The 13,904-nt window shown below is 43.3% G+C and overlaps 1 protein-coding gene across 1 annotated transcript in view; it reads left to right on the top strand.

Moving 5' to 3' along the window:
• pold1 (polymerase (DNA directed), delta 1, catalytic subunit) overlaps positions 1-13,904 on the top strand; it is a 52,532-nt gene that overhangs the window by 6,451 nt on the left and 32,177 nt on the right. Inside the window, exons 3-6 of the mRNA XM_080523818.1 lie at positions 1,538-1,651; positions 12,312-12,452; positions 13,176-13,301; positions 13,427-13,595. Coding sequence (XP_080379944.1) covers positions 1,538-1,651; positions 12,312-12,452; positions 13,176-13,301; positions 13,427-13,595 — 550 coding nt within the window. The remainder of the gene's footprint in view (positions 1-1,537; positions 1,652-12,311; positions 12,453-13,175; positions 13,302-13,426; positions 13,596-13,904) is intronic.

The following is a 13,904-nucleotide window of genomic DNA, read 5'->3' as shown; positions in this document are numbered from 1 at the left end:
CCTCTCGTCTTTCCAGCAGAGACTATCTCCTCCAGCGGAGAGGAATGGTGACAGAGGCCAGTGTCTTTTTGGCTATTTAAAAAACTTCGTATCTGAAGGTATCTGAAAAACTCATTTCGTGGTAGGTCATATTTCTTACATAATTGGTCAAATGAAAGTAGTATTTCCGTATCATATACATGTCCGATAGTAACCATCCCTTTGCTGTCCCACCGCTTGAAACCCCTATCCGTGGCACCAGGGGAGAAGTCTGTTGCCCCAAACTGGCGAGAGGGAGGATGTAATAATCGTATGTTATAAATAAATAGTAATATAATTGAGATTTCTCACATGAGCCGCGCGCGAATAAACGTATGCTAGCCTTCTCACCATGGCTGCATCGGCCCCGTGTCCATTGCCTCACCTTTCCAGGGTTGCACGCAGGCTTCTATGCATACCTGCAACTAGTGTTCCTTCAGAGAGAGTGTTTAGTGCCAGTGGGCACATACTCACACCTCTCCGAGCACAGCTAAAGGCAGAAAAAGTGAACATGTTGACATTTTTGCACTTTAACCTATCTTGAAGCTTTCAAGTCTCTAAGCCACAAGGCTAGCACTCAGTTTGATGACAGAAAAGTGTCAGTGTTCAAGTTTTGTTTGACAGTATTTTTTTCCTTTATTTATGCAGTGATACCTTATAATTTATCATTACCTTATTTAAGATTTTATTAAAGATTTTTATTTTTGTCAAGATGTTTTTAAAATGATGTTAATGTTATTAACATGATTCAATACAAATACAACAAAATCTAAGTTAAAGTGATTACAGTGTGTTTTATTGGCATTCTAAAAAAAAGTTTTTTTTTTTTTTTTTTTTTTATTCTCGCGATAATATCGTGGATCGCGATTATTTTGCCCACGATAATCGTGACATGACATTTTCTAATCGTCCCACCCCTACCTGTGGGACGGGTCGTGACTCGCGAGCTCGGGGAGCACCAAGCAGCATCCCTAGGTGCTCCTCTGAGCACTGGCCCCAAAAAGTTATGTGCACCCCTGATTATAATACAATGCTTTTGAAATAGGGGGAGAATATTTTTTTTTAAATATTGTGCTTTTTAATTGGTGAACCTGATCAGAAACAAATCTGTTGAATTAAAGCTGAGAATCTCTACTTTGGCCCCATAGTAATCGTTTGATTTCAAATTCAAACTGTTGGAGCATAGATCTTGAGTAGTTGAGAAGTTGACAAAAATGCTTCCCCTTTCCATTACTTGGATGTCGGCCTAGCTAAAAACAGTTTGTAAAACTAGATTACAACTGAAACATACAAGTGAGGTGTAGCCTAATGTTGTATTTCGTTGACATCACATAAAAGTTGTAGTTAAACACTACAATGCGCTTGAGACGCAGATTGCCGACAGCAAACGGCTATGGTGTGGTTTTATTGTCCGAAATGCCTAGGATTTCCTCTATTATACCTAGCTGATGTATTCATAAACGGCACTGACCACTCTGATCTGTCTGTCTTTGGTGTTTGACCTCTGACCCTGTGGCAGGTGACCTGTTCTCTGCTGACATCAACCCTCGATGGCGCCGACCCAATGCCCCCCCTCTGGACCCCAGCTCAGACACCCTGGTCTTCCAGCAGATGGACCTGGACTACTATTTAGGTAAGGCAGTGTTCAGTAGACTTGGGCAGCTCCGTAGGTGTGTATGTTCATGATGATGACCACGATAATAGTAGTGGTAGTTATGATAATAATAGTAGTGGTAGTTATGATGATGATGATGATGATGATAGTAGTGGTGGTTATGATAATGATGATAATAGTAGTGGTAGTTATGATAATAGTAGTGGTAGTTATGATAATAGTAGTGGTAGTTATGATAATAGTAGTGGTAGTTATGATGATGATGATGTTAGTTTGATAATAGTAGTGGTAGTTATGATAATAGTAGTGGTAGTTATGATAATAGTCATGGTAGTTCTGATAATAGTAGTGGTAGTTATGATAATGATGATAATAGTAGTGGTAGTTATGATAATAGTAGTGGTAGTTATGATAATAGTCGTGGTAGTTATGATAATGATAATGATAATAATAGTAGTGGTAGTTATGATGATGATGATGATAATAGTAATGGTAGTTCTGATAATAGTGGTAGTTATGATAATGATGATAATAGTAGTGGTAGTTATGATAATGATGATAATAGTAGTGGTGGTTATGATAATAGTCGTGGTAGTTATGATAATGATGATAATAGTAGTGGTAGTTGATGATGATGATGATGATGATGATAATAGTAGTGGTAGTTCAGATAATAGTGGTAGTTATGATAATGATGATAATAGTAGTGGTAGTTATGATAATAGTCGTGGTAGTTATGGTAATGATAATAGTAGTGGTAGTTAGGATAATGATGATAATAGTAGTGGTAGTTATGATAATGATGATAATAGTAATGGTAGTTATGATAATGATGATAATAGTAGTGGTAGTTATGATAATAGTAGTGGTAGTTATGATAATAGTAGTAGTAGTTTGATAATAGTAGTGGTAGTTATGATAATAGTAGTGGTAGTTATGATAATAGTAGTGGTAGTTATGATAATAGTAGTGGTAGTTATGATTATAGTCGTGGTAGTTATGATAATAGTAGTGGTAGTTATGATGATGATGATGTTAGTTTGATAATAGTAGTGGTAGTTATGATAATAGTCATGGTAGTTCTGATAATAGTAGTGGTAGTTCTGATAATGATGATAATAGTAGTGGTAGTTATGATAATAGTAGTGGTAGTTATGATAATAGTCGTGGTAGTTATGATAATACTAATGACACGCACAGGCCAAGGAGAACGGACCTTAGAACAGCAGTGGGCAGGAGCCCCAGTACCCCTGAACCCAATTCCCCAGATTCACTGCCTATGTCCCCCATTGATACCCCCCCCATTGATACTCCCCATTTCCCCTATTCACCACCCCAAGTCCCTGCCATACAGCAGGGTAGTCCCACTCAACGGGCGGAGCCGCCTGTGTCACTACCAGGACAACGACCTCCGAGGCTGAGGCGGGCCCCGGGTCACCTCAGAGACTTTGTTTAGCCCTCGGGGCGAGGGCCTTTGTAAGGGGGGAGCAGTGTAGCAACCCTGTTACTGTGTTGTGTGCGAATGCACCCCTGTGATTGGTGGAGGTGGGCGCATGCGTGTGGGGTTGTTGAGACCGTGGAGAGAGGAAGAACTCCGGTGATTTGAGAAAGTTTGTATGCGAGTTAAACAATTAAACAATCAGTTACATGAGAGAAGCTATCTGTTGTTATTCCACCACTGTCCAAGTTGGGACGTTACATTGGTAAATGACACCCTATGGCAGGAATATGAGCATGAGGACCTGGAACAGTACACGTCGTCGGTTCTGAACCACATAGTGAACTGCACCAACTCAGTCACCGTGGACAAACGGGTCCGGGTCTACCCCAACACGAAGCCATGGATGACTGGGAAGGTCCAAAAACTGTTAAATGAGAGGGACAACGCCTTCTTCGCAGGGAAGCGCACACCGCTGTACAGCTCCACCAGGGCCAACCTAAAGCGCGGCATCAAAGCGGCCAAGGCAGAGCACAGAGAGAAGATTGAGGAATGCCTCCTGAGCAACGACTCCAGGCGGATGTGGCAGGGGGTTCAGCAGATGACAAACTTCAGAGCCAACAGGCTCACAGCCGCAGAGGACGACCCCCTGCTGGCGGGAAAGCTGAACACCTTCTACGCCCGGTTCGACGAGGGGCGAACGGAGGTAACCACAACACAGACACCACTCTCTCCAGCTCTCAGCAGCCTCACCCTCACAGAGCACGAGGTGAGACGCGTACTGAAGGCGGTGGACCCCAGGAAAGCCTCGGGGCCGGATGGCGTCCTGGGACGGGTGCTGAGAGACTGCGCCGACCAGCTGGCCGGGGTTTTCACCAACATCTTTAACCAGTCCCTGTCCCAGGCCACCGTCCCACCCTGCCTGAAAACCTCAACTATCATCCCAGTCCCGAAGAAAAGCACGGTGAGCTGCCTAAACGACTACCGCCCGGTGGCACTCACACCAATCATCATGAAGTGCTTCGAGAAACTAGTCCGGGCCCACATACTCACACGCCTCCCGCCCAACCTGGATCCATACCAGTTCGCCTACAGAGCCCACAGGTCCACAGAGGACGCCATAGCGACGACTCTCCACGCCACTCTATCCCACCTGGAGAGGGGAAACAGCTACGCGAGACTGCTCTTCGTGGACTTCAGCTCCGCCTTTAACACCATCCTTCCAGACAGGCTAGTGACCAAACTACTAGACCTGGGTCTATCACACTCTATATGTGCGTGGATCAAGGACTTCCTGACCGACCGCCCCCAGAGGGTGCGGGTGGGCCCCCACACCTCCACAGCCCTCAGCCTCAGCACTGGGTCACCCCAGGGCTGCGTGCTAAGCCCCATCCTCTACAACCTCTACACCCACGACTTCACCCCCATCCACCCCAGCAACTACATCGTAAAGTTTGCAGACGACACCACCGTGGTGGGATGTATCTCGGGGGGGGACGAGGCGGCGTACAGGGATGAGGTAGAGCAATTGAGCAAGCTGTGCAAGGTAAACAACCTGCTGCTAAACAAGTCAAAGACCCAGGAATTCATCGTAGACTTCAGGAGGAAAAAGTCTGAGATCCTGCCCCTGCTCATCGACGGAGAGAGCGTGGAGATGGTCTCAAACCTCCGTTTCCTGGGACACATCATGCGGGATGACCTGGCCTGGAAGGACAACACTAAAGGCACCATCAAGAGGGCACAACAGCGGCTATACACCCTGAGATGCCTCAAGAAACAACACAGCAAGCAGGAGATGCTGGTGGCCTTCTACCACAGCGCAGTGGAGAGCATCCTCACCTTCGGCATCTCCAACTGGTACCACAGCTGCACGGCAGCGGAGAGAAGCGATCTACAGAGAGTCGTGAGAACAGCACAGGGGATCACCGCCGCCACCCTCCCCTCTCTGGAGGAGCTGTACAAAACACGCTGTCTCAGGAGGGCCTCCAAGATCTCCAAGGACCCGACCCACCCTGGGCACGAACACTTTGTCAAGCTGCCCTCGAACAGGAGGTACAGGACCCCGGCCGCTAAGACAAACAGACTGAAGGACAGCTTCTACCACAGGGCCGTCAAGGCCCTGAACACAGAAAAGGCCTAAGTTCTGGGCCCAGGACAAGTCCGGACGGATTGTATGGCAGCTAGTGCTGAGGCACAAACATGTACATTTTCAAGCCTGCAAACTGTGACACTTTAAAAAAATGTGAAAAAATACTTTCTTGTGAAATATGACAACCCTAGTTGACTACCTGTGCAGTATAGTACAGTGGATTGTGTACATAGCCTCTATTGATGTAAACCAGCTCCTTACCTTCTTGTGATTTTATGCATCTATGCTTTTTCCAAAATGTGTTTCTTTTTCCTTTCTTAAACACCAGGGGAGCCTCCCCTCCTAAATTTCGTTGTTTGGTACCTGTACTGTAACAATGACAAATAAAGTCTATCTATCTATAATGATAATAATAGTAGTGGTAGTTGTGATGATGATGATGATGATGATAATAGTAATGGTAGTTCTGATAATAGTGGTAGTTATGATAATGATGATAATAGTAGTGGTAGTTATGATAATGATGATAATAGTAGTGGTGGTTATGATAATAGTCGTGGTAGTTATGATAATGATGATAATAGTAGTGGTAGTTGATGATGATGATGATGATGATGATAATAGTAGTGGTAGTTCAGATAATAGTGGTAGTTATGATAATGATGATAATAGTAGTGGTAGTTATGATAATAGTGGTAGTTATGATAATGATGATAATAGTAGTGGTAGTTAGGATAATGATGATAATAGTAGTGGTAGTTAGGATAATGATGATAATAGTAGTGGTAGTTAGGATAATGATGATAATAGTAGTGGTAGTTATGATAATAGTAGTGGTAGTTATGATAATAGTAGTAGTAGTTTGATAATAGTAGTGGTAGTTATGATAATAGTAGTGGTAGTTATGATAATAGTAGTGGTAGTTATGATAATAGTTCGTGTTGTTCCGATACCGATACTAGTATCGGCATGGCCACCGATACGCACAAAAATGCTGGTATCGGTATCGGCAAGTACTAACAAATAATAACACCCGATACCAAACTTGTGATGCGCGTTTTGCACAGGCTGCATTCGTAATTCGCTCTTAGAACGCTGGAGCGCACAGTGGTATCAACGTCATAAAGGGACCAAGCAATTTGATTGGACAAGAGGCATTCCTTGAGTGGTGATCAGATTTCCAGAGCGAATTTACGAACGCACCCACAGCGTCCCGCAACTCGGTGAATGAATTGTCTCCGGTGACGGTGTGAAGACACGAGAAACATTCCATTTTTAAAGTTGAGCAAAGTAAATAGGATTTTACAAGTCCCGTTAACAAGTATATCATCACCTGTGATCGGCAAGCATGGCCCCTAAGGATTATGTGGCAGAGAAAGGTACGTTTTGTTTTACCGGCGTTACTCATACAGACAGTGTGTGGTTGAGTTGCTGCTACTGTTCAATGAACAGAACATGCAAAGCGACAGGCACTGCTGGGGATGAAGAGCTATGTAATGTTATACGCGTAACTAATAACTAGCTATCGTTCTTGACTTTTGATTTCAACAATGGTGCCACGTTTGCCCACTTTTCACCAGGGTAACTAATTCTGTTGGCCAATGCATGGTAGCTAAAAAAACAACCCCGTTTCATGAAGCACACACCGGACTGTCAAAGTTATAAAAACCAGTGTCTAGAACTTTTAAGTCTACTTGCGTTTAGCTAGAAACTTTGCTAGGAGTCTCCGACTAGAAGGTTTAAACCCTAGCAGCATTCTTTGCTTGTCAGGCTTCAAAACTACCCGGATGGAATAACTCGGAAGAAGTCCGGGCCAGTCTCCGTGTCAAACCTAGTCGAATATGGAAGTGATTTCACAAATTCATTGAACTGCACTTTGACAAATCGTGTGCCTTCACATATATTAGTACCTGGCCACATTCTTCTTTTGATGGGCGACACCGCCTTCACTCCCCAGTCCCACAGGCCGGCCCTGCTGTTATGATTAGTTACAGAACCAAATGGTACCTTGATTGAGTTGGTTAATTGATTTTTGTTGATACTTTTCACGATACCAAACACCCGATGCCAGACTAAGTGTTAGCAATAATTTTACATCGAGGTGAGTATGCGGCTCAAAAAACATGTTTTTTTGTTTTGTTTTTTCAAACGCCGTGGTATCGGATCGGTACTCGGTATCGGCAAGTACTGCACGGTCAGGTATCGGTATCGGGATCAAAAAATGGTATCGGAACAACACTAATAATAGTAGTGGTAGTTATGATTATAGTCGTGGTAGTTATGATAATAGTAGTGGTAGTTTGATAATAGTAGTGGTAGTTATGATAATTATGATAATAGTAGTGGTAGTTTGATAATAGTAGTGGTAGTTATGGTAATAGTAGTGGTAGTTTTGATAATAGTAGTGGTAGTTATGATAATAGTAGTGGTAGTTATGATAATAGTAGTGGTAGTTATGATAATAGTAGTGGTAGTTGGATAATAGTAGTGGTAATTCTGATAATAGTAGCGGTAGTTATGATAATAGTAGTGGTAGTTATGATAATAGTAGTGGTAGTTATGATAATAGTAGTGGTAGTTATGATAATAGTCGTGGTAGTTATGATAATGATAATAATAGTAGTGGTAGTTATGATGATGATGATGATAATAGTAATGGTAGTTCTGATAATAGTGGTAGTTATGATAATGATGATAATAGTAGTGGTAGTTATGATAATGATGATAATAGTAGTGGTGGTTATGATAATAGTCGTGGTAGTTATGATAATGATGATAATAGTAGTGGTAGTTGATGATGATGATGATGATGATGATAATAGTAGTGGTAGTTCAGATAATAGTGGTAGTTATGATAATGATGATAATAGTCAGGGGTGCACATAACTGGTGCGCCAGTGCGCATGCGTCGCCAAAATGCATCCTGCGCGGAAGATCAGCCGCATGAACGCGCTCTTGCGCACCAACAGCTGGAAGCGCTGGGAGAGGAATTTACTTCCTCAAAATCCACCTGCTGACTGCTGACTGCTGCATCACTGCAAGCCCCACTAAGTAACTATTTGCCGTCCCCGACGAGTAATCCATCACAACAGTCGACCGACGACGACCACGGCGACTCCCCTCACGAAAACATTCGGAAAGTATCGTAAATCGTACTTTCATTCCGCGTATCGCGTATCACACGGTTATCACGCCGCGGCGCCGCCACGTGAAAATTCAGTCCCGAACGACTCGTCGCTAAAAGGAAAAACAACACCAAGGGACTTCACGTTTCTTTTCTCTGAAGCTTTCAAACGTTCAGACGTTTGTTTTACAGCTTCATTATCGCACATAGACCCCTGACCCAGGATATGGTTGGGAATTCTATTAGAGAAAAAAAAAAAGACTTTGTTGCACAATCAAAATAATGAGCTATTTAAAGTGATAGCCTGCCCTACAACATCCTCTACCATGGTTGAAATTGAGGACAGTATTAACTAGGGGTGCAACGGTTCTCGGTTTTTTTACGGACGGTACGGTTTGCGTTCCACGGCTCAATTCACTAGTGAACCGTGACGGTTTTCGGTTTATGCTGCGATTTGGCTGCGTTCGTAAATTAGCTCTGAGAGCGCCGCAACAGTTTGAGGAAGCCCCAGATTCCTACAAGTCTGCGGTGTGGGGTCATTTCGCTTTTCCCGTTGAATACGACAATAAGGGGGGGAAAACAGTGGACAGAAATATTACTGTCTGCAAGCTCTGCTTAAAGCGTGTGCCATATGCAAATGGTTGCACCTCTAACATGAACCAGCATATTCGCCGCTACCACTCAACGATAACACTGACTGGGAGCAGGAAAGCCAGTCAGGTAGCTTCAGTGAGCAGACAGCAGTCTCTCTCTGATGCGTTCGGACAGACGTACACTACCACTTCAGAGAAACACAAAAAAATAACCAATGCAGTGGGGATGTTCATTGCAAAGGATTTGCAGCCCTTTTCGGTGGTTGGAGATTTGGGTTTTCGAAATCTGATAAAAAACTCTCGAGCCCCATTACAGTGTCCCCTCCCGTACATCATTCAGCACCAAAATAATCCCCGGTATTTACCAAACAACGCGCAGAGGCATTGAAGACGATTTGGCAAAAACACAGAGCTTTGCACTGACTACGGAGGGTTGGACCTCCCGGGCAACGGAGAGTTACCTCACTGTCACGGTCCACTACATGTCACCGGATTGGGAGATGAAGAGCGCAGCTACTGCAAACTCGTCCACTATACGAAAGCCATACCAGCGCGCACCTGGCAGAGGAACTAACAAATGCAGTGACTGAGTGGAAGTTGGAGAGGCCAAACATAACAATTCCCGTAACAACAGACAACGCAGCAAATATCGTAAATGCGATCCATGAAGCTGGTGGACTGGGGCCACAGATCGTCTGCTTTGCGCACGTCGTAAATCTCGCCGCCAAGAAGGCAGTGGCAATAACCCCGGTGTCCCGCCTCCTGGGTAAGATCAGACATGCAGTCACTTTCTTCCACAAAAGCACCACAGCCCACCATATTCTGACAATTAAACAAGATATGTTAGACTTACCAAAACACAAATTAATCCAAGATGTCGCAACTCGTTGGAATACAACACATGACATGTTGGAACGCTATGTGGAAAGTGTTACTTTTGTAGTGTGAATTTGTTTTCCTCCTGTTTGTATACGGGCTACCAGCTGTCAAGGCTAAAGTGCACTTTTACTTTCGAAAGTGTTTATTTATTTTTGGACATTTGAAAGTGTTTTTTGTTTATATACAATTATATATACATTATATACATAACATATACATGTGTATGTTAAAGTTCCATATTATGTATAAGCAAAATAAAGTAAAGTAACAGTTTGTAAATAAATAGTAGCATTTGTTTCTGAACCGAACCGTACCGAAAACCGTGACCCAAAATACCGAACCGTACCGAACCGTGGGCCAACTGAACCGTTGCACCCCTAGTATTAACAGCAGTCAAGAGAGCAGTGATGAAGATGATTAAGCTTGTAGCATAAATAAATGCTTAGGCTGTAACTTTTTGTTGAAAAGTTGATTTCAGTGTTTACAGAACAGAGCAGTGCTTAAAGAGATGTCCGTTGATTTCATTGTGTTTAAAGAACAGACATTCAGTTAGTGCTTAAAGAGATGTCAGTTGATTTCATTGTGTTTAAAGGAGTCTGACAGACTTTTTGATTGATTGAAAACTTTATTAGAAGATTTGCAGAAGTAGGTACATGAAAGTACATATTACATACAAGGTCAACTAACAGGATAAAAACCCAAGAAAGCCACTGGCTTATTTCAATTGGGGTCCTTGATACTGAATTCATCGTTACATGTAAGACAGACAAAAAACTAGTACTATCTACAAGATAATACAGACAAATAACTAGTACTATCTACAAGATAAACATACATCCAACATGGGAAGAACAATACAACAAAACATAAGGTATGTACAGCGGGTAGGACAGGTGGGGACATACACCACAGGTGGGGGCGGGGGACAAAACACAAAGTATGTACAGTGGGTAGTTCGGGCAGGGGGACAGACATATAATATGTACAATGGGTAGTTCGGGCGGGGGGACAAAACAACAAGTATGTACAGTGTGTGGTCATGGTGGGGGGGGGGGGGGTACAAAAACACCAGTAGATTTAGGCGGGGGGGAGGGGGGGGGGGCGACATAATAACATTGCGTTTGCTCAGAGTGTAGACCAGGTAGGGGGGTGGGACAAAACAACTAGTATGTGCAGAGGGTATTTCAGGTGTGGGGAGGGGGGGTGTGGGAGACATAACAACAAAACAACAAGAATATATAGAGGGTAGTCCAGGTGGGGGTGTAGTCTTTTAATTTGATTTTTAAAAGACTACACCCCCTTTCATGCTTAAAGAGCAGTCATTTGATTTTGCATTTGTTTATTTTGTTTTGCACACAATCATTTGTTCGTTCATCTTTATTTATGAATAAATGTCGTTTTGCTTCTATAAGTTATCCATGTATCCCTTTTTTATCCATCCTGTGGGACGGGTCGTGACTCGCGAGCTCGGGGAGCACCAAGCAGCATCCCTAGGTGCTCCTCTGAGCACTGGCCCCAAAAAGTTATGTGCACCCCTGATAATAGTAGTGGTAGTTATGATAATAGTCGTGGTAGTTATGGTAATGATGATAATAGTAGTGGTAGTTAGGATAATGATGATAATAGTAGTGGTAGTTAGGATAATGATGATAATAGTAGTGGTAGTTAGGATAATGATGATAATAGTAGTGGTAGTTATGATAATAGTAGTGGTAGTTATGATAATAGTAGTAGTAGTTTGATAATAGTAGTGGTAGTTATGATAATAGTAGTGGTAGTTATGATAATAGTAGTGGTAGTTATGATAATAGTAGTGGTAGTTATGATTATAGTTGTGGTAGTTATGATAATAGTAGTGGTAGTTTGATAATAGTAGTGGTAGTTATGATAATGATGATAATAGTAGTGGTAGTTTGATAATAGTAGTGGTAGTTATGGTAATAGTAGTGGTAGTTTTGATAATAGTAGTGGTAGTTATGATAATAGTAGTGGTAGTTATGATAATAGTAGTGGTAGTTGGATAATAGTAGTGGTAATTCTGATAATAGTAGCGGTAGTTATGATAATAGTAGTGGTAGTTATGATAATAGTAGTGGTAGTTATGATAATAGTAGTGGTAGTTTGATAATAGTAGTGGTAGTTATGATAATGATGATAATAGTAGTGGTAGTTATGATAATCAATGTAGTGAAGACAGAACAGATAAACATGAGGTGTTCATAACTAGCAAGATGGGTAATAAGGAAGCACCAAGGACAAGTACACCAAAATAACACCAAAATGAATAGCACAGAAAGGTTGGGAGAGGTTACTATGCAAATGTGTTATTAAAATGTTTTTTTATAAATGTTTGAGCATGTGTGGAATTGTATCTTCTGCTTAGAAAGTGTCCAGTAAGCAGCGTCACCGGGGGGAAAAGAAACGTCATTTAATGTATTTCACTTTCAGTCTCTGAGGCAACGATGTGTGTGTGTGTGTGTGTGTACTGTGGAGGATGTACCCTGCTCAGCCAAACTCCTGTCCTGAGGTCAGTCTGTGATGGGTTCTCTCTGCAGGGGCGGCGCTGGCCGGCATGCCTGGTCAGTCTCAGGGGAACGTGCCCATAGTCCGGATGTTCGGGGTGACGGACGGTGGGAACAGTGTGTGCTGCCACATCCACGGCTTCGCCCCCTACTTCTACACCCCGGCCCCCAGTGGTGAGCCCCCCCCCCCGACCATTTTTCTGATGTTTTATGATTACACTAATTGTGTCGGGACACCAGATAACGTTGGGTATTGTTACTGTAGATAAAAGCTCACTCAGCCTAATCGTAACAACGTTGTGTGGCCACATCAAGACGTTTGGAAGTGAATCAAATTGACATTCAGAACTGAAATCATGGCAGATAGATAACCAATCATGTGACCATTGACCACATAGAGCCAAAAAAATGTTTTTCTTTCTTTTATTCTTTATGATGGAATATTTGATGTAATGTTTTCTTCAGTGTAAAGTGTGATGTTTTTATGTCCTGTAGTTCTGTTTTAAATTGTTTATAACACCTGAGGCTGTATTTCCCCAGTGGGTTTACCTGCCCAGGGACTGCTGATGCAATTTAGCTACCCAACTAATTCAGGGAGAGTCAATGGCCGTCCATTGTCCCTTTTTAAATAAACAAATAAATAAAACATTCTGTGATGGTTATGTATGACGACCAATACGTCCTTCCGATAACCGTAAATGGTATCTGAACTCTACTATGGCATCGATAGGTCAACACTGATGCACAACGTCAAATCGACATTGTTAATACTGTCATTTCAATAAACTGAACCGTTTGAAGCCCCCCCCCCCCCCCACACACACACACTTTTTTGAATTGAAGAAATGACTTCCGCCCTTCCCTCCTGATGGTCTCTCCCCTCCCTCCTGCTCCCAGGGTTCACCAGCGCCCACTTGGGGGATTTCCAAAGGGAGCTCAACTCTGCGGTGCTGAAAGACATGCGCTCCAACAAGGACAACATCTCAGTCACCGTGCTGGCGGTGGACATCACACGCAAAGAGAGTGAGTCCCAAGTGTCCAAGTGTCTCCTCCTAGGGTCGGGTGGCTCTATGAGACATTATCCAATCGGTTTAGAGGATGTCCATGCAGTGCTTTGGTATTCAGTGTAGCTTCTGTCGTTTCTCAAGGTATGTATTATTATAACGGGAAACAGACTCAGGACTTCCTGCGCATCACTATGGCCAACCCTCGTCTCGTCGCCCCTGCAAAGAGACTCCTGGAGCTGGGCTTTAAGTTTGGACCCTTCGCGCTCCAGTGTTACTCGTCCTTCGAGGCCAACATCGACTTTGAAATCAGGTGTGCGTGTGCCCCTCCCCCCATGAGGAATAATCATCATGTAAGACATGTTGCCAGTTGTTGTCCAGGGTTCGACATTAACGGTTGCCCGATTGCCCGCGACATATTGAACATATTAGTGAACATATTATTAAAGCGTACGCGCCTGTCCACCTGTCTGTCGATCAGCACGTATGCTTTAATAATATCTTCACTCCACGATCATCTAGTCTGGTCTGGCGCCTGCGCCGTCCGCTGTTCTTCCTGCAGGATCCAGCAGCGTCGTCGCTGTCGCGCAAACAAACCCGGGGAATTTTTTACTTGCCCCGG

This window comes from Nansenia antarctica, assembly GCF_963989245.1.
Source record: "Nansenia antarctica genome assembly, chromosome: 2".
Classification (NCBI taxonomy): Eukaryota; Metazoa; Chordata; class Actinopteri; order Argentiniformes; family Microstomatidae; genus Nansenia; species Nansenia antarctica.
The sequence above is the reverse complement of the archived record's forward strand: the minus strand, read 5'-3'. Positions and strand labels throughout refer to the sequence as shown.